The 21,989-nt window shown below is 36.1% G+C and overlaps 1 protein-coding gene across 9 annotated transcripts in view; it reads right to left on the bottom strand.

Annotated features, from left to right (window-relative positions):
- PRPF4B (pre-mRNA processing factor 4B) overlaps positions 1 to 21,989 on the bottom strand; it is a 38,258-nt gene continuing 16,269 nt past the window's right edge. The window contains exons 5-19 of one of the 9 annotated variants that reach the window (XR_009404336.1): positions 20,918 to 20,999; positions 19,328 to 19,538; positions 15,483 to 15,556; positions 13,822 to 13,912; positions 13,017 to 13,164; positions 11,933 to 12,070; positions 11,165 to 11,318; positions 8,164 to 8,278; positions 7,435 to 7,586; positions 5,989 to 6,075; positions 3,364 to 4,657; positions 2,762 to 2,847; positions 2,431 to 2,503; positions 1,934 to 1,979; positions 1 to 176 (exon numbers count right to left, since the gene is read on the bottom strand). Coding sequence is in view for 2 of the 9 variants with exons in the window: in XM_059399359.1 (XP_059255342.1) it covers positions 4,454 to 4,657; positions 5,989 to 6,075; positions 7,435 to 7,586; positions 8,164 to 8,278; positions 11,165 to 11,318; positions 11,933 to 12,070; positions 13,017 to 13,164; positions 13,822 to 13,912; positions 15,483 to 15,556; positions 19,328 to 19,538; positions 20,918 to 20,999 (1,456 nt within the window). In the remaining 7 variants the exon portion in view is untranslated. Of the gene's footprint in view, positions 1,980 to 2,430; positions 2,504 to 2,761; positions 2,848 to 3,158; positions 4,658 to 5,988; positions 6,076 to 7,434; positions 7,587 to 7,615; positions 8,071 to 8,163; positions 8,279 to 11,164; positions 11,319 to 11,932; positions 12,071 to 13,016; positions 13,165 to 13,821; positions 13,913 to 15,482; positions 15,557 to 19,327; positions 19,539 to 20,917; positions 21,000 to 21,989 lie in introns of those variants that run through there. The other 8 variants (XR_009404334.1, XR_009404335.1, XR_009404338.1 and 5 more) reach the window with 8 other exon arrangements.

Genomic DNA, 21,989 nt, shown 5'->3' with positions numbered 1-21,989 from the left:
TATGGTAACAAGAGGCATATTTTATTAAGTTTTCCAATAATTGGAAACATTGCTGCTAAATGCAAGTTACAATTCACATGATACCACAGTAACTGGGATACATGTTATTTTCAGAGACCAGCTTCCATATCTTGATCATTAAACGGAAAGATTCTTCAGAAGAACAGTCCCTTACCCTACATATAGAAGGAGAAAAAAAAAATTAAAGATGCCATGATGATATCTATCAAGTAACTGGAAAACACTTTTAATTAAGTCAATTTAGTGTACATTATTGACATGTAAAAAAATACAAATGAATTTGTAGTGAACATTTCCATAAGGAAGACATCCCATCTAGAAGGATGATAGAACTCATGTTGAAAATATGCTTGAACTAGGGTATGAAAAGGAAAGAAACACTTTTTATGAAGCCCAACTTCCAATGATGTCATCATAATTAATGAAAGGAAATTACTTATTTGAGTATTCATTTTGTTCCCCTATCTCCAACATTTAAAAGGGCATTCTTTAACTATTTGGCTTAAATTTGAAGATATTTGATTCCTCTGTTTCATTCCAGAGATCTTATTTCTACGTAACCAGCTAGCTTTACAAAATGATGATAAAGAACAAGTAGAGCATACATAGTAGGAGGAATGCAAATATCAAATAGATCTGAGACTATTACATTTCTCTGCCTCTACCACATACCCTAAAACATACATTTTTTGTATTGTAGAAATGTCCTGAGTATTTGTTTTGGAGGAAAAAAAGGTGGTTACTATAATGAAAAAAAAAATTAGAGTATCTTAAAAAACTCATTTTGAAAGTAGTAGAGTGGAATGAGTTCTACACTGGGGAATAATAAGGATGCAACTAATAAAGACTAAGAGGAAAACAGGAATACTGGGAAGGTCTTTAAAATTTATGACAAGACACTCCCTTCCTTCAAAACCTCGATGCTCCCACCTGATATCTGATACCTTTAAGAAGGTCCACATAGAGAACGGGGACTACAGCATATCTGGTTTCTGGATCTCTCTTACCCCCTGACTACAGAAAGAACTATGACCTTTTCAAGGGTTATGTCCTAAGACTTAGGAACCCTGACGTCTGACAACCATGTGATATTTTGCTGTGAAGCCTAAAAAAACCCAAATGCTTTATCAGAGATTAACTTATTTAAAAACTATATAGCTACTTTGAAACATGAATGCAGGCTAAAGATAATTCACTAAATTATGACCACCATCTAACAGAGGTCTTAACAAAGTTCCAAATCTCTGCCTCAGCAAAATTTCTAATTCTAAGAAAACCATGTGTATGTATATAAAGAATGTTTGCAGGGTTCCTTTAGAGTAGACAAACCTAGGAATGCTAAATTTGGGAACAAAGATCTACTTCTCTCACTTAAGAAGAAAAACTGACTGGTTCTAAATATTTATCTATCTTAAGACCATGACTGAAGTACTTACAAAAATAGTTACTAAAAGAGAAAGTCAGGGAATAGATTATTAATGGAGTTGGGCAACAGCACTCTTAAAGTTCCACTTTCTATTCTTTTGCATCTGCCAAGGAGATAAGATACCTAAAGCTAAAAACTACTTTTTGATGTATGTGATTGTGGTGGTTTCTACTTTTCTAATAACCCCTAGGAACCAATTTTGATGGCCATGTATTATGTGGAATCTCACATTCAAGAGCCTTTCATAATATTACTACATTTAACCACTGTTTTTATTGGGAGGGAGGGAGGGAAGCGGGAAGTATGATAAAACAAGCACTTTACAGATGAACACCACAATAGCACTACTACTCTAAGTGCCAAACATTAATGAAACCCAAATCATAATGCTGAAAACTAAAAAATTAGACAAAAATTAAATGGAGAATTCCTTTTTTTCTTTTTCTTTCTTTCTTTTTTTTTTTAAATCTTTTATAGGACAGAAACCTTAGCTCATGTCTTCTGGCTGTCATCATCTTCCACTGAACTGCACCTAAAACACAAAGAACAAGTAACAAGCAACTTTGTTTTTTAAGGAATAGGTAATAGTTTTGAAGGCATAAGATGAACTGTTTCTAGTGGAAGTTAACTTACTTATTAAACACTTATATAAAATGAAGCCATGAAAATCACCAGAAGCATCAAAATGTTTACTACTTTTGAGTGAAAATAACTACAAAAGACTTGAATATGCAGCATATTATCACCAAAATAAAGTAAGTCATGGTGGGAAAATCACTACCCATTTTGGTAAAGGTAGACAAGCTGCACCCGTGAGGCCTTATTTAAAAGGCTTCACTCTACCTGAAGATGGAAACCACCTTTTATTTATTTTTAGTAAGTCTAAACCATGAAGAGACGGGGTGTAGATTCAAAGTTGGCTTATTATATCATCTATCACCTTCCTGGCTGTAGTTCATGTCTTTAAATGGAGCAAAACCCACCAGAAGAATGCTGCTATTCTGATTTTCCATTCTTGAATGCACCAAAATGTGCATGCTTGTTGTAATTAGGTGCCTGGGTGAATAAAAAAATCCCATTTACAATTTAAAAATATTATTTAAACCCCCTAAAATCTGGTTATTTTCCACAATGCTCAGGAAGATAAGCATTAATTTTACCACCCAAACAGAAAAGATGTACACACATTTCTGAAAATTCTCTCCTACCATGTTAAAAATACAAATTCCTTTGTGTTGCAAAACCAAGCTGATTTACATGATTTGGTTTTAAATTGTTGCTAAATGTTTATCTACACATGCTGTCAGAAATAACCTTGTTAAGAAGGTGAAGCTGGTGTCTCAGCAAATCAGACCCCTTGGAGAAGGCGGTGAGTGGCCTGTGCCCCGTTTTCCTTTTCTCTTTCCGCACCATCAAAAGGAAAAGTGAGAAAATAGCAGAAACATTAGTTAAATCCTGAATTACACCCCATAACCTACAGGAATTATCTCACTACACTGAAAGCTGACAATATTTGTAGGATTTTTTTTTGATGAAATAGTTAGGATCCTGATTATTAATAAAACAATCAACTTGTGGCTAAGCTTACATTTTTAACAAAAAAATCTTTTAAAGACTTAAAGGAAGAAATGAAAGGTTGCTTTTTAACTATTTATGGTTTACCTGACTTACCAGCACTGAAGACAAAAACTTTTAAAAATGGCTACAAATGCCTTGTTCACAAAAGACTTTATTATCTAGTGATGCATACTGAGAACATACAGAAATCTGCATGGTCCACTTCACATGCAGGAGAACAATCTTCACTTTACAATAAGTGAGTGTCAACTGTTTTATGCAATAGACAACACTTTAAAGTCACATTCTTAAAGAAAAGCTTCATTTACAAAAGAAATAAAAGGTAAAGAAGCAATTACCGCTTTTAAAAAGCAGCTGCTTTGTTCAAGAGTGGAAGGTTTATGCCTGTATTGAAAGACAACATGATCACAAATAATGAAAACAATGAACAAATGAAAAACACTTTTACCATAAAGCAGTACACTTTCAAAATGACATACAAATAGTTAAAAATTTCATTACGTTGTCTAACTTTTAAATATGAGGACTTTCAGAATTAGGCCTCAACATGTGTCATTAGTAAAGGAAAACGATGCCTTGTCTCTACGTCACTACGAACTGTATCTAACAAAATGTATATAAAGTCTATAGCAAGTTGGTCTAAAAAACTGAAAGTCAGTAAGAAACAGTACACTGAAGGCGCTGTGTCCATCAAGCGCACACTCTTCCGATTTTAAATGCGATGAACAGAAAGGAAACTGTAACTACGCCACAGTTGCAATGCCAAAAATAACACAACATCAGCTATCACACATGCAGGGAATTCCGCCACAAAGCTAATATCCCTCATTGTCAACTGTTCCAATAAAATAACATCTTAAAACACCAGTGATGTTGATGGTTTAGCTTACCTTCAGTGTACTGAATGTTGTACACAACCTGCTTTAAAAGAGGAGACCATCCCTGCAGGCAGGCTCAAGAAGGAACAGACCCCTTTCGGCACTGACTACACCAAGGGCATGCTGCTGTGGCCTGCACACACACACCTAGGAAAACGTGAATATAAACAGCATTTATGCTGGCCATTTTATCTGAAGACCAATATGAAGCCAAGTTTGCTAAAAATAAATCAACCACCCAGTATTACTACTCATTTTATAACAGATGCTTTTGTCTTTTATGTGAACTGCAACCATGTACATTAGCACTGTAATTTTGTGCAGTCTTGGCAATTAAAACAGTTCTACAGTGAAATTTCACATAAGACACAAAACAGATTAACTAACATTTCTAAAAGAAATATCACCCTTGGTGTTAATTCAAATATATCATGCTTCCTCAAATTTGCTGGAGAAATATTTATAAGTTTATATACATTAATAAACTGCTGTGAAATTTCTTCAGTCTTTGTATTTAATTACTCAAACCCTTGGAGCTTCTTCATCTCGTTTAAATTTTTTCCTGGATGAATGCATGCTGTAGGGCCTGGTTGATGCTTATTCGTTTAGCGGGGTCCAACATTAGGATCTGGTCCAACAAGTCCTTTAGCTGGTGTACTTTTTTACGTTGGTCTTCAGGAAGCCGCTGGCACCCAATCAAGTCAGCCAACAGGTCCTTGGTTGGATTAATGGTGCTCATGACAGTAACTTTCTCCTAAAAATAATTTTTCAAGATGTGTATGTCTACTTTTATAGAGTTACTGAGCATATGTATCTTAAATCAGACTGATTGGTCTATCGAAAATTTTAATATATGTACATATATATCACCTATACAGATATATAGATGATATATATAATCTATTCATTTAAAACTTCATTTTGACAGACCGCAAGAAAGGGAACACAAGTAGGGGAGGGGGAAAGGGAGAGAAGCAGGCTTCCTGCTGAGCAGGGTGCCCAACGTGGGGCTCTATCCAAGGACCACTGGGTCATGACCCAAGCTGAAGGCAGATGCTTAATGACTGAGCCACCCAGATGCCCCTATTCTCTTTATCTTTGTAAGAACTAATTGAAAAAACTGAATGAAAAAAAAAAACCCAACACCCCCCACCAGAAAAGAAAAAACAACCCCAAGTTAGCTATGAAGATTTTTAAAAAACATACTGTAAGTCTGTAAAAAGATCAAACTGCTAACAGGAAGTCTATGAAAATCCCCCCACTGTTACATAATTAATAATAATTATATGATTAAGAGCAATTAATAGTAATTAGTAATAACAACAGTAAGCACTTCCTGTTTCAACTCTCCTCTCCCTGCCCTGAAGTGGTGACAGACAGACATGGAACTGTGTGCTGGTTAAGTGCTCTGACAAAGTTAGGAACAGACAATATAATGGGGCAAAAAAGCGGAAAAGTCCCTATACTTCAACCTAGAGGGCTTGGAAAAGCTCATATAGAGCATGTATTTCCCCTGACGCTTGAAGCTGGATAAGTTATTTTTAGGGGATGAGGAGTGAGAGGAGGCAAGTAAGGTCAGGATGGTCTGTGAACAAAGGCAGAAGAGAGACATGACATGGCACGCCCTTCAGCTGACTGCCAAGTGTGGGATGGGGGAGGTTACAGAGACCCTGAGGGGGTGGGCAAACTGCTCAAGACCACAGAGTTCATCAGAGAGGAACCCAACAAAAGGATAAGGATTTTAAGCACCGAGAATAACATGATAAGATTTGTTTTTTCAAAAAGATCACTCTGGTAAGCAGTCCAGAAGCTGGATAGGAGGGCAGAGAAAGAAAATGCTCCCAAGAACAGAGGAAGAGGGCCCAAATATGACCTATCATAAAAACAGAGTCATTATACTAGACAAACATTTTTAATTCCCTTCCTCTTTCTCATAACCTCATTGTGTTTTATTCAGGAATTGGCCACCAGCAAAAAGAAATTATTTTTAGTGTTTTAAATATTCACAGCTCCTAGTACCACCCCGTATTCAGCTTGTTTACAAAAAGACAATCATTTAACGTAGCACAGTTAAAAGGGACTTACCCTCTCTGTTACTTTATCAACTTCTATATACATGAAGTTGAGGTTTTGATCAAAATGTTGGTCTTTGAATACGCCTTTCCGAATCATCTGGCAATAAAGCAAAATAAAACTTGGGTTTTGAACTATTACGAAACAGTCTGGCCTACCAACAATTTAATGCATAACAAGTCACAAATAAGACTTATTCAGTCTCTCTGGATTTCTATTCTCATTTAAGGAATCTCTTAGATTCCTTGCTCTGGAGGGTTTAACATATTCGAAAAAGCTAATATAAATGCTGTGCCTGAAACTACTTAATAACCTGAAATTATATTTTCCCAGGCAATGACTTAAACCAATTGTAATATCACATTATGCTTTCACTACTCAAAACAGACTCAAATATGAAATCATTTGTTCTTAGGAAAAATATTACACATTTGGGGCCTTTTCTCTTGGCAGTTTAAGAAACCCGATGACGTTTCACAAATTATGTTCCAAGAGCCCTGAAATGATACAGGTCAGACCTTGTTAAAACAAATACCAACATAACTAATTCCTGTGTAACTTATTCTAAACGAGTCCAACATGAGAGAATTGGGACAGTACCTAAAAAATAAAAAACATAATGGCTTCTGACTTATATGGGGCAAAATCTGTACTCGCTCAGAAATTCAGCAAATAAGCTAAAATTACCAAATTTTAAGATATGGCCCTGGGACAGGTTTATAAATGCCTGAAATTTCTGATTCATTTCTGAAACTAATTATTGTACCTGAAGCATTAAGGGTGAGTTTTATGTTAGAAAGAGGTCAATTTTAGGTGAGTTTTTCTTGGTACCTTTCCCAAATAACTTTCAATCTTTAATAATAAACTGATTGCCATCAAGTTCCTTTTCCAATATTCACCCCGTCATTCTCTGACAACTGAGCCCTTCTTCACATCTGAACTAACCTGACCTGCATCTTTTTTCATTCCACCTCTCAAGCATGTTTGGTGCTGTTACCAATAACGGTGTGCTCCCAAGGCTGCTTCTCTGCCCATCATTAAAGGATAATAAATGGAACAAGGGAAGAACAAAGATATGAAACAGTCATATATATACAAGTATGGTGCTTAACAAATTTATGCTCATCAATCTCTCTTCCTCAACTCCACTTCTACTCTAAACTGTAGGACCCTACCCTCCTGCTTAACAGAGTAAAGAAAAGCAAAGAGACATTAGAGGTGAAGAGGAAAATGGAGTTCTCTTAATCACTTTTGATAGCTCTTGGATGATGAGAACAATTATTTTTAAATAGCAGAAATTTAAAAGAGCTAAGCAATCACAGTAACCATATACCTGCCTTTCTGAAATGGTTTTATAGCCATTAGTGATGAGTAAAGTGGCAGCGATCCACTGGTCTACAGTAAACTATTGCTAAGACCTCAAAAAACAACCAGAAACAGCTCATGTTAATGTCCTACCTTATTTGGCATCTTTCCTTTGAGATCCATGGCGAGCTTCAACATATGGTTATTGGTTTTGCCAGGAAATAAAATTTTTCCAGTGTAGAGTTCATATAAGGTACAACCTACAGACCACATATCTATACCATAATCATAGCTTTTACCTATAACTGAAAACAAAACTGAAGTTTAATACACGATGACAGAAACAATCAACTATTTTCGTTAATAGGGGGTTACTTTAGCTTGGCCTACATAACTGCAATCTTAATACCTCTATTTGGCATTAGCTTCATGTTTTTTCCCCACTAATTCTTAACAGACTCTTAAAAAATGAGGGAATGAGGAAGGAATTTAAGGGGGGGGGCAGAAGGAAATGAATATTTCTTTTCTCATTTCACCTTTGGTGGAGGTGCTAACCAGCCTCAACCAAGGCAACAGGAATAGCAAAAAACAAAGGTCCCATACAATCCATAAATTTGATAATCAGACCTTGAGTAATCAAGAGCAGTCTTCTAAAGCCGAGGATTTTCCACAACTGTTTTGCTACTCTTGCCAGACATGATCAAGACTCCTGTCACAACTACCACCATTCCACCTGAGGAGGATGAACTTGCTACGGTTCCCTTCCTCATCAATGACCTCGTGCAGCTGCTGAAGTGCGATGGAAAACAGTACTTAGACATTAAATATGCTGTTTCCACTGTGTATGATGGCCCAGGTCAAAAAACATTTGAAGAAACTTACTGATTTCAGGAGCACGATAAAATCTACTGACAAGATAAGGTGTTATGTCATTATCCGCAACATGTGAAGCTGACCCAAAATCGCAGAGCTTTAAAATAGTTTTTGATTCATTAACCTGCAAAACATTTTATCATGGAAGTTTAATTCATGCCAGAAATAATTAAGGCAAGTAATCAGATAAAAATAATTGGCTTTGAGAAGTTACTTCCAATACTGAAAACAAAGTTACCCATTTTACAATTCCTTTTCTAATTATCTTATAATTCAATTTCCTAATTATAAAAAATTAAGAGCTATCAAATATTTGAATATAATTAGTAAAAGAACTTTTTTCAGTAATGAAGTATGGGATAATACCAAGTACATTCAATTTTAACCAATGTTACTTTGAGAAGGGGAGTAGTAAGAGAAAAATCTCATTGGAGCATAGCATCTTCTAAAAATGCCCAGAATACCTGTATAAAGTTGAGTTGCTATTTAAAGGAACATGAAGATAATTCATTAATAAACAATCAGACTTAGATTAACTTTCAACTGACTGAAGTTAACTTTCAGTTGCCAGAAAATTTTGATAGCAATAAAAGCAGAGGATGATTCAGATTAAATCTGGACAAAAACAGAATAAAAACATTCTTCATCCGTAGCTGCTAGACCATCCCAAATTTAGCAATCACTTCAAGTCTAAAAAAATATTAAATCCCTTAAATATAAAGAAGGTATTAGTCAAGAAAATGTTAAATACATTTGGCACAACTGATAAATATGAACTCTATATTAGTTATTTGTTTCTTTTTTCCTTTGTAAATACTTCAACATACACAGTAACAGTGACATCTGCTGAGAAAGGCTGGAGTTGCTCCCATGGCTGCTGCCACTCATGAGTCAGAAGCATGTTCAGGATTAACAAGTGAAGATAATTCATATTCCAGAGTCCCTTCCCCCCTTCAAAAGAGACACACACAAATTCCGAGTTGGGACTTGAACTTGGCCTATCGTTCCCACCCCAAAGAAACATAGAACTTTAAATAAATAGCCTTACGCACTTTCTACTGGGATATCATAAAGTTTGGTCAGTGTTACAGATTGGCCCATTACAGATGATACCCACGGAATTAAGCTATTAATGGAAATGATTATTTCTCACTGCCATATCCATAACCATTCTCTTTTCTTGGAGGACCAGGAAAATCGGTATCTTCAAATACAAAAGTACTTTTGAAGCTTTTTGAGGTATAAACTGCATTCAGCTACTTAAGGATGCAGTTTAGAACCCAGAGAAATCCTGGGACAATTTTAAAATTAGAACCTATCAGTAGGGCTCTTGGGCTGGCTAAAATGCCTTTAACAATTGCTGGGTATCCACACTTATACGCACTCCACCAGTTTGGCTAGACAACATCTATCCTCCCTGAGGAACATGGTACTCCTTACCACACTGATGGTTGATTCTGGGCTAAAAGCTTTGAATTTTCATTCACAAACAGCTCCCTCTAGTTTCTGATGTCTACTTTCCCCCTTTCTCAGGAAGGAGACAACATCCAGGGTCTGAAGTCCAGGTGTAAACCTATACTAGCGTAGCATTAACTTAAGGAAAACAAAGTTTTAAAAACAAGAGCTCCTAAGATTCTGGCAAATGTCTTATTCTTTAACTTCTATGGTGGTTACACAGATGTTCACTGTAGTTAGCTACCTTTAAATTTTACATATTGTATACATGCTTTGATACAGATGATATATTTCACAATTTACAAGAGAAATAATATTGAGGTAAAAATTAACTATGAAGCTGACTAGACAAATCTACAATTCATTCATAACATGAAGTCTACAATTGGCTTATTACACTGTAATTATTTAGCTCCTCTACACCCAAGTTATATTAGATGTGTAACAGACTGTGAAGTCAAATAAAATCTATTACAACAGCATGTTTCATAACTAATGTGGTCATCTGGAAGGAAATATTTTAAGGTATTAAAAGAGAAGAAAAATCTGAGTAAGAGCTAAGCTATTGATGAGGTATTCTTAATGAACTTTAATGGGTCATAATCTTTTAAAAGGGTAGAATATGGGGTACCTGGGTGGCTCAAGGCAGTTAAGCATCTGCCTTTGGCTCAGCTCATGATCTCAGGGTCCTGGGATTGAGCCCCGCATTGGGCTCTCTGCTTGGCGGGGAGCCTGCTGCCCCTTCTCTCTCTGCCTGCCTCTCTGCCTACTTGTGATCTCTCTGTCAAATAAATTAAAAAAATCTTAAAAAAAAAAAGTGTGGAATGTTATCAACAGACAAGCTAGGAATTCCCCAAGTTGTGAACATAACCCCAATTCTGAATACCTCAGAACAGGGTTAAAGAAATGGGGCCAGGGAAGGAAGTGGTATGTATGCATTGTGTGCATTCATCATTCCCCTATGAAAATGTATTATTTCTAAATTTAAGAAACACAAACCCCGTGAAAGTTGCGTATTACCACTCCAGAAGTCTTTAGTTAAGAGGTGAAGAATGTGAAAGAACACCTTTCAACTTAACACCTACCTAATCACAACTGAGCTCTTCTGTCTTTGGGCCCTTCCTGGGCACCTATAAAAACACTACTCTATACAACTAGTTAAGAGATAATTCCTTTAAATGTCTCTAAACCTGTGAGACCACAAATCAGAGAACCAAGAGCTGTGAACACTATTTCAAATCAGCAAGATGTGCATTTTTTGTGTTTAGGTACCAGAGGAAGCCCATCATTACTATATTAAGGCCCTCTTGGGATTTATGTGTACTCTAAATCCATCAATCTTAAAAGATAAAACTGAGACAACAGCCTATTTCCTTTCTTTGTACTTTATTATAAAATTTCATGGACTCATTTCTAAAAAAGTAAGGCTAAGTCCTTTGTAACGGGTAGTATGCTGAGTTATTCTTTTAAGACATCATTTCTAGAATAATACAGTGGTTATCACATTCCTCATAACCTATATGGATGTACAAGGCAGCATGATTGTTTAACTTACCAGGATATTGTCTGGCTTGATATCTGCATGTAGAATATTGCATCTTTTAAGGAGTTTTAATGCCAAGAACAACTGTTGACTGTAGGATCTTACAGCTTTAATATGAAGACCAACATCCTTACCATATTTTTTTAACACCTCTCGTAAATTCATACTTTTAGGAGAGAAAAAAACAACAACCCACAAAATTAGGGGTTAAAATGCAAAATGGAAATAAAAAAGGCAAAAACATGTTCAAGCATAAAGTAAAATCAAATCCAAAACATTAATTAAAATGAAAGTATCTGTTCATGAGCCCTCTCAGATGTTTAATAAATTACTCTACACTGAAATGAAAGCACATGAACCTGTGTGTATGTAAGACAATTCTCCAATAAAACTCAATTTTCAAAATAAATGGAAGGGAAGACATATAGTGGCAAAGTTCTGATTGATTTTAGAATGGGTTTACATTTCAAAGTCCAAAACTGAAGCCATAATTTTGAAGATCAAAACTGTATTTCTACTTCACTACTCCCATTTCTTTTTATTACATTGTGATCCTTTCTTGAAGTATTTAACTTTCAGAGAATCTCTTGTTGAGCTGAAGGCTACATTAGGTTAGTGTCTGGCACACAGGTCAATTACTTTCTACATTAATGATTGTCACAAAGCTAGTTCTTAACCAAAAGTAAACAACAAAACCAGCTAACTAGTAAAAATAAACACACAGAAATTTCTCAAGCTGTTTATCTAAATTTTAAGTAATGTACAGGTTTGACAGTGTACCTTAGAGGCTCAAATACGAGACAGAGATGCTGTTTGTGGTAAAAGTGTCTGAAGAGTCGCAAACAATGAAATTTGTCATCAGGATCAGCATCGTTAAGTTTTTTCAGGAATTCTAGTTCTTTTAAGCCAGTTTTTTGCCTGAAAAGAAAAAGAGAATTAATTCAAAACTGAATACAGAAGAAAACTAAATAATATTTACTAGTTCCAATTTGATGTATCATAGATGGTAAGTAGCTCGGATTTTTTAAGTACTAATAGTAATTCTGTTAAGGAATGACAACTTTGTATGTCACTCACACAATATTTTATACTTAGTCAAATACGGTTCCCCTGGAGCTTATTTCCACAATAATTAATAGAAAGAAATACTGCAGGAATAAACCCACCTTGCCTGAAGGATATTCAATCTTGTACATTTTCTTTTTTTTTTTCTTTCTTTCCAGGGAGAGGGGAGGGGGAGAGGGAGAATCCTAAGCAGGTTCCACACCCAGCTCGGAGCCAGATATGGGGCTTGATCTCACAACACTGAGGTCATGACCTGAGCTGAAATCAAGAGTCTGATACTTAAATGACTAAACCACGCAGGTGCCCCAAATCTTACCTATTTTTATTTCAAAGACATCTTGATGTAAATGCTATTTTAACAAAAATGGAACCACACTATATAAGAGTCTAAGAACAGATGTCTTACCAAATACTAGGATTTGGTTTTCCTCTAGAATTTTGGTTATCATTTGTCAAATAGGTCATATTTTTAAAATGGCTTTAAAAATGTTTTCTAAGCCTATGGTAGCCGAAGATGTTTATGTATATCTATAATATAACAGTTCTTTTCAGTGTTTTAAAGCTGATGGCAAGTTGACTTTAACATCAGCTCACTGTGTGGTAGAGACTGTGCTTATTAAAACCTATGGGTTTGACAATTACCTCTATTATACAAAAGAAAAAAGGGCAACAGATTCACTACCAGCCTTCTGTCATTTTAAAACTGCAATACTTTTACAGATTGTGTTACCTTTTTAAAAATGTTCACTTGTGAATACCTGTGTTTTTAAGTTTCATTACATAGGTCTTTTGAACTTACATGAGCTCATTGTTTCTGATGATTTTTACAGCCACTTCTTGGTTGGCTCTTGCATTATCTCTGGCTCGTACAACATTACTGAAGACACCCTGGCCAGTGTAGCCATACACATTGTAACGCTTATCTAGGACTTCACCTATGTTCACACCTAAAAAAGTAAAATTAAAAAATGGGAATTTTGACCATAATAAATACTTAACAAAACTACAAGATATACATAATAAAGTACAAAGAAACACAGTGCAGTCACTTATTAAAAAAAAGTGTCAAATCTCTACTGTGTGCCTGGTTTCCTAGACACCACAGAGAATCAAAGATGAGCCGCCATCAGTCACTCTTTCATAATGTGGTTCAAGCTGCATGCCCACTTCCTATTAACTGCTGAGGATTTTAACATTGAGTAGGGAAGAAATGTGCTCACTGAAGTGTTTCCAACTGTAGTCCTGAATGACAAATACTGCATGACTGGCATCCCAAGTTCCTTGTGTGTCGTTTTTCTTGGTTTCAGATCAAGACGAGGAAGTGACGCTCCCCCTTCCTCCTGGAGGATTATCTCATGGCTGAAAACAACTTTGAATAGATTTAGGTTGCACATCAAGTCTTTACCTCACTTCTATGCATGAAGCTCCTGAGCTGCTTACTGGAATATAACATGGCTTCACGCAGCTATTAGATGTGCCATCCATTTTAAGTGATGGCACTGGGATGTGACTTTCAGAGTTCTTCAATGTGTGACTGCATCAAGCAACATACTTCTAAAAAATGTTGTTAACAAACCTAAAATTAATCAGAACTGTGAACTTACGGTAATAGCCTTCTGCATCTGTCCAGTTATCCCTGAGGTTGGGATTCTCTTTGAAATCCTTTCCAATGCCAGCAGCCCGAAGACGAGCACTCTGAAATGAAGGAGGCAACAAAAGCTATTTACCTACTAATCAGGCAGACACTTAAAGCACTTCCTTTAAAACCAAAATGGGGAAAACCGGCTATAATTTAAGAAAAACATTTTAGCCAAATTAAGTCAACTCTTACCATCAACTACGTAAATGCAATATACCTGGAAACACAATTAGCAAAGTCTCACATCACAATGATGCTCAGGAAAGAAATGAACAAAGTTATCTTCAAAAACTCTTAGGAATATGACTAGGGGATTATAAATGAAAATAAAAACTCAAAAACCAGATATTGTTTTCTACAGCTATTAACAGACAAAGGAGGACAAAAATTACAGATGGGCATTCAGTTAACAGTATTCAACTCTCCTACCAATTTTCACATTTCTTTTATTGCTGATTTCTCTTCACATATATGCTGCACTAACAGTTCATGTGGGAAATTAAGAGTATCTGCACTTCTTTTTTTTTTTTGTATCTGCACTTCTGAAGAGTATGATGCACCATCTTCCATGATACCTGGAAGACCCTTCCAGGTCCAAGCAAATGAGGTGCACGGATACTTTCACTGGCTTAATCATTTCATTCTCTCTTAACCTAAGCTTCATTTTGACGTTCCTGCTGCAAAGTAGAGATACATTACTTAAGCCAATGACCAATGTCTTCAGGGTGATGGACACAGACTGCTTAATCTTACTCTATTCTTAATTTCTCTATTTTACGTCCACTTTCCCTTGCTAAAGCTTCCCTATTTCTCATGTTCTCTTGAATTTATAACGAAAATGGTCTCATACTTTTAAAATATGTTTTTAAGATTTTTTCAAAAAAGTCACTAATAGCTAAAAAACCCAAAATTTCTTAATCACTTCCTTGTAATAACATTCCCAACTCTTCAGTGAATGTACTAGGATCCAAATCCTAAGTTCTCAATCACCCACAGTATCGAAGTCCAAAGGAGACTCTGTTCTAATACAGGCCTGGAAATTACTGACATCACCTTGTTTTCAGCTAACTATGCACCACAACCCTCTCCCCAACCCCAGTTTGTAAAATGAAAAAAAAGTTGTTTCAAAAAAATACACATTTAAGTCATCTGGTGTTTAACTTTCCTGAAGCTCTTGAATTGCTCTACCATACTTGTTTTTAAAATCTTGACCTAATTTTAGACTTAAGAGAAATGTTGCAACACTAGTACAAAGAGTTTCCAGATACCCTTCACTCAGACTGTCCAAATATTAACATTTATTAATTCGCTTTATCCTTTTTTTCTCTTTTTGTACAACACAAACACATACTTATATATACACACATATATACATATATGTTTTTCTTAAAATAAAGATTTATTTGACACAGAGAGAGACGGAGAAAGCAAGCACAAGCAGGGGACACAGCAGGCAGGGGAGAAGCAGGCTCCCCACTGAGCAAGGAGCCTGCTGTGGGGCTTGATTCCAGGACCCAGGGATCACTGACCTGAGCCAAAGGCAGCTGCTTAATCAACTAAGCCACCCAGGTGCCCCTATATATATTTTGTTTAAGAGTTATGTTTTTAGGATTTAAAATTACTTACATCAAAATAGGCGGCAAACATATCATCAGATTCTGTAAACATATCAGGTGCCAAGAGCTTTTTCTGAGATGAACCTTAATGGAAATTGACAGCAATAATTTGAAAAACGAAGAGATACTAATTAAAACACAAATAAGTCATTAATGTAATATCACTAGCAATTCAAACTTGTACATGTTTTTCATTAATACACAACTTAAAGTCACGTCACTTTGTAACACTTAAGATGTATGAAGTTATGCATTTTTTACTAAAAGGATGCATTTCAGAAAGTTGAAAGGCTTAATGATAGTACTTTCTCCACTGTTTTCTCCAATATTTAAATTAATATGCTAATAGCTAAATGATGATTATGTATTAAAATCAAAGTTCCTCTTCAAAAAATTCCATTTCCAAATTGCAACTTAAATCTCAAAAGGTTAACAACCCCACTACAGATCTAGATCTCTATGTATCCCCTAAAGAGTCCAATAACACTGAGAAAAACTGGGCAAAATAAAAGGAACTCCTTAAAAAAAGGAATGTAATGGCTTTAAGTATAAGAACATACATCCAATCTCACTTATAGTAAGGGAAATGCAAAGTAAAATTACAACAAAATACCCTTTCTCTTTTGAGATGGGCTAAAAAACCCGAAAAGCAGGATAATATCCTGGTAACAAGGCCCCGCTAAGCAAGTACTCAGACATTACTTGCAGGGGGCAAAAACTGTGCAAGCCTTACAGAGTAAGGAAACAGAGCACAATTACACTCTTTTGACCCAGCAACCTCACTTCTGGGAAATCACTTCAAAGACACAGTGGTAAGCATTAAAAAAATGAGTGCAATGCCACTATAATTAATGTTCCAATGAATAATCAACAATTGGATACAACCCAAACGTCCACCATTAGAAGACACAGTTCAAATAAACCTTGGCACATTCATCACACTGGAATAGCACGTAACTATAAAAAGGAATGAAGATCTTTTCATACCAGTAAGTGGCATATTAAATTCAGTGTGTGCTTGTGTGGGCAAAATATACACACGTGTGAAAAACATTTTAATAATCAAACAGATGATACTAAAAATCAAAAGCAAATTAAATTAACCTAAATCTATCAAATGTGTGGTATAAGCATACCGAAGTATTTCAAATGACTTTACACCTTAGAATGTACCCCAAGGATAAAAAGAACCATTAAATTTTCAATTTGCATTCACTACATTCAATATTGGTGATTATACTGATAACTATGTAAAAAAAAGCTTCAAAATAACCTAAATAATCATGTTATTAAGGATCACATTTTTCACTATAAGAAAATAAAAAATCAATGTTAAAACTCCTATAATTTCAAGTTTGAAAGGGCAATTTTTCAGTATGAATCTCCCCTTTCCAAAAATGTATGTATGTCCTAGCTTTGCCCACTGAAAAATGCCATGAATAATGAGCACTCCTAAGTGCTTTGTGAAGTCTAAATGGCATTTGCTATTAAATGGAACCACAGTTCCTTGGAGCAATAGCGGTTTCTGTTCTGGAACATGATAATGTGCAAGGTGATCCTGTGATACCTTCCAATGTAGCAGAACGGGAGTTTGCAAACTGGTCCCCTGCTTGTTTTTATAGGGCCCATTTTTACATTTTTAAAGGTTTTTGGGGAAAACAAGAGAATACTTTGTGACATGTGAAAATTATATCAAATTTAAAATTTTGGTGTTCACACAGTTTTCTTGGGAACACAGCCGCTTCTGCATTACAAGAGCAGGGTTCAGTAGTTGGAACACACAAAAAAACACATAAATTACAAAAGCCTAAATACTATCTGACCTTAGTTGCTAACCAGTCCTAGAAAGAAACACATTAATAAATATATTAATACCAATATATCCTGTAGGGTTTGGATCAAAAAGACACTGGAAACCAACTTAAAAAGGCTTCCTCCGTCCCCATCTCAGTTGGAGAGAGAATTTAAGTACATGATACCAAATAATAAAACCTGACAAAAACAACCCCAATCTCACCAGTCATCTCCAGAGGTTGTTAATGTACCAATTCTATTCTATGGTAAGTATTAGTCAATAAAAGAAAACAACCAAGCATTTATCCCGACTTTCCTGTACAAACTGTATTTACTGGGTAACCAAAGGATGGAAATCTCTCTTTTTTTTTACGGAATTACAGCTAATAACTCAAAAAGAAATATGGAAATTAAAGAATCACCACTTTGGAGTGTGTCCACATGCCCTCAACCTTCATGAAAAACAGTGGATCTAAGGAATGATCACCAATGGCTGCTGAAACTGCCAGGTGAACAGCTGAAGGGCAACTTCATGTTGGACAGATGTGATTATTTTACCTAAACACACAATCTCAATCTCAATCAAAACAGGACAAGCACACACCACATACGCCACCTGATGCAATGCAAGTACACACCATTACTTAGGCAGTATTCTTGCCCCAAAAAATTAACTTAAATCTACTCAGGTCTCTAACACTTCTATTAGTTTTCAAGAAACACAGAGGATAGAGGAAACAAGATAAATGAAACAAGAACGTGGTAAAATCAGATTGGAAAAAAAAAAGTTTAAAGGACACATGGCCTCAGTATCATCACAAGAAAATGGAAAGCAGGGAAGGGAAAGATGAGAATAACTATTAAAGACTGAGAGATTAAGAGATATGTGCATTTGGGGTGCCTGGGTGGCTCAGTGGGTTAAAGCCTCTGCGTTTGGCTCAGGTCATGATCCCAGGGTCCTGCGATTGAGCCCCCTATTGGGCGCTCTGGTAAGCAGGGAGCCTGCTTTCCCCGCCCCCACTCTCTGCCTACTTGTGATCTCTGTCAATAAATAAACAAAATCTTAAAAGAGATATGTGCATCTTACTTGGATTTTGATTCAAACCAACCAATTGTAATTAGAAAGACTTAAAAATGACCAATTCTTTAGATATGTTTTTTATTTTTATTTTTTAAAGATTTTGTTTACTTAGAAAGCACGAGCAGGGGGAGGCTGCTCCCCTGAGAGGAAGAAAGAGAAGCTTCAAATAGACTCCATGCAGACCATGGAGCCTGAAATGGGGCTCAGTCCCAGGACCCTGAGATGACTTGAGCCAAAATCATGAGCTGGACAGGTAACAGACTGAGCCACCCAGGTGCCCAAGTAATGCTTTTTTTTTTTTTTTTAAAAGTCCTTATCTAGAAGAGACAGATGCACAATGAAGTATTTACAGATGAAATCAATCAAATCATGGATGGGATTTGCTTTAAATTACTCTAGCAAGCAAAACAGAAGGAAATGACATTTTCTTTTCTTTTCTTTTTTTTTTTAAGTGTGCTCTATGGGGGCACGTGGGTGGCTCAGTGGGTTCAAGCCCCCGCCTTCGGCTCAGGTCATGATCCCGGGGGTCTGGGATCCAGCCCCGCATTGGACTCTCTGCTCAGCAGGGAGCCTGCTTCCTCCTCTCTCTCCTCTCTGCCTACTGGTAATCTCTGTCAAATAAATGAATAAAAGAATCTTAAAAAAATAAAAAAGTATTTAAAGTGAGCTCTATGCCCAACACTGGGCTTGAACTCATAAACCTGAGATCAAGAGTCACATACTCTTTTGACTGAACCAGCCAGGTGGCTCAAACAGAAGGTAATACATGAGATTCAGTATAATACTGTTTACATTACGCAAACCAATTGAAAACATTTATAAAGGACATTTGCTGGGACACATTTAATACTGTATTACTCTAAGAGTTAGCAGGGGCAAAATTTCTAATCCCTTTCACTTTTACCCATCCTGAATCTCTTTCATTATTTACAGAACTAAAAATTCAGTGAAAAACATACCAAAACAAAAATCTAACTTACCATTATTCTGTTCAACAGTCATTAGGTTATGCTTGGCTTTTACTGAGGCCTCAAATGTATCAACATTTTCTCGTTCATACTCTTTCACATCAGCAGCTACCCTTTCCAGAATGTCATCAGGAGAAGGTGACCGTGTACAGGTACTGCTCTGGGGGCTGCTCGGTTCAGATGGCACAGACATATTGCTATCTTCAGCAAGATATTTATATTTCTGTAACAACAATACAACGTATTATTTTCATAAAATCTGACGCGTATCTGCCAAGAAGTATTGCACTCAAAACACTGTCAATGTTAAAAATTTTTAAAAGGTATTGATGTCTTGACTGAATCAGATCCACAATCCCTTACATTTATTTCCAAAATCCACAAAATTCTGAAAAAGTTCTTCTATGTTTGGTGCACATTCGTTAGGTGACAAAACCTCACCTGAACAGATGTGATACTATTTGAGTTATTATTTTTATCTCCCCCAGTGTGAACACAGTATGTCTCACTGTAGAAATACTAATGTGTTTGATAGTGGGGTGCTGTTCTAGACCCCACTGATGGGGCTAAGTAATATACAGAGATGCACCGTATTACCTTTCTAAAATTCAAATAGTTCTGAGTTCTGAAGCACATCTGGCCCCAAGGGCTGGAGATAAGGGATTGTGGACCTGGGCAAGAACAAAAAAAGATTCAACCAAGTCTCTAGGGATATCAGTTTAGTAACAACAATTTCATCACTGCCCCAGAAAAGTTTCTCCTGGAATTCCAGTTTTGCCCTACATCCTCTAGTGATTCAAGTTTTCCTTTGCTCTGACCTACCAGTGCCCGAGTTAGGATTTGCTATGTATGTGTAGGTAAGCTGGCACAAACTATTCTCTCCTTTTGCCTGTTGTCTTCCTGATAGCATCTAAACATTTTTCACTTTTTCCAGAATGTGTTCTCAACTTTATCACTCACCTTCCCATTATCAGGAGAAGGTGTTACACTTCACAGGGATTGCCATCCACAAAGGATCTAGTGGCCATGCCTCTATCTCAGGGTGCCTGAGACATAATGGACAATCTTCCAAGGCAGGTAGTATTATTAAATGACCACACAAAGACCTATGTACAACACCCTCTCCCCACCCCATTTTCTAAATCACTTACTTCTAAACTACATTTAAAATTATTTTTGAGATGTTCCATTTAAGCAATCACATTTACTTAAGAATCTGTATACAATATTTGTTTTTTTTAGACATTAAAATGGTTCTTCTCCCCCCCCCCACAAAGAAACAGTACATAATTTTTTGGTACATGAAATTCCTCCAATTTATTCTATACTCATTTATGAGGGTTTTCTTAAAAAAAAAAAAAAACAACTTCAAATTTTGTTTTAATAAAACGTTTATATCTTAATCCTATATAACAAAAAAGGACAACCATTTAAACTTAAGAAACTATCTTTTCAAATCTCATAAAGATAATTTCACATATACACTTCTTTAAGACTTCCTCAATTGCTACTACCATTGATTCTTTATTAAAGTAAAAACCCTTTTACTTGGAGAGTAATTATTTAAAAAGGATTACTCAACACTTTACTAATATCACATACCTGAACAATTGCCTGCCTCTGTATTCTTCTCTGTTCTATTAGGGCTTCTTCATCTTCTTCTTCTACATCAAAGTCTTCAAGGCTTAAAAAAAATATATATATATATACACATAATTAATTCCAAACATCCCTAATTAGAAAGTCATAACTGTTACACAGTATTAAAATAAAAACTAGAAAACATAGGTCATCCACAAGTTCCAGCGAAAGTTTTAAGCCATCTTACTCTTACTCTATACTCTTTATAAACTCTCTCAGTTGCCTGGTTTAGAATCCTGCCAAGTAATTTAACCCTCTATATCTCGTTTTTCTCCTCACTTTTTTCATGGCACCAAACTAGGAAACAAAAGAAAGACCCTTAAGTTCAAAAAAGTGACCCCTGGCTCTACCATGACCTTGGTATTACTAAAGTCATTTCACCTAGCCAGGCTCAGTTTTAACCCCTAACGGAACAAGAATGAGACACATAAAACTAGTACCTTCTCTGGGTCATAGAAAGCTACAGATCCTTGGAAAGCTATGGATCCTTTTCCTATAAAAAATGCAGATGTAAATATTTGCGTACAATCTGACAGAGAATGTGGCTCTACCTCCAGACACTGGCCCTGACTGGTCCCAATTTCCTCCTGAAGACCTCCAAATCTTTACAATCCCTCCCTACACAGCCTCTTTTATGATTTGCTGAATGTTCACTAGAGACTAGTAAGCAAACTGTACTCTAAAGGTATCAGAACCTATGTTCAATAGGTCCTTAACTTAACTTGCATATCACATAGCTCTGACTAGGCTTTCATGACCTTAGCACTATTGATATTTTGACAATACGTTATGGAAGAAGGTGCTACAGTGCACAGTGCCTGTGCACTGGCAGATGTTGAACAGTATCTCTGGTCTCTAGCTACAAGATGGCAACCAGAAATACCTTTAGATATTGCCAGATATTTCTGTCCTCAGAAAGGCAGATTACTCCCAGCTGAGGATCAATGCTCTAAATTATCTTATTTTTTGAGATGTTCCAACCAGACAACTAAATTCACATTAAAAAATTTTCTCACTAGACACACTGAAATGT

This window comes from Mustela nigripes, chromosome 5 (genome assembly GCF_022355385.1).
Source record: "Mustela nigripes isolate SB6536 chromosome 5, MUSNIG.SB6536, whole genome shotgun sequence".
NCBI lineage: Eukaryota > Metazoa > Chordata > Mammalia > Carnivora > Mustelidae > Mustela > Mustela nigripes.
This window is presented reverse-complemented; position numbering and strand designations above follow the sequence as displayed.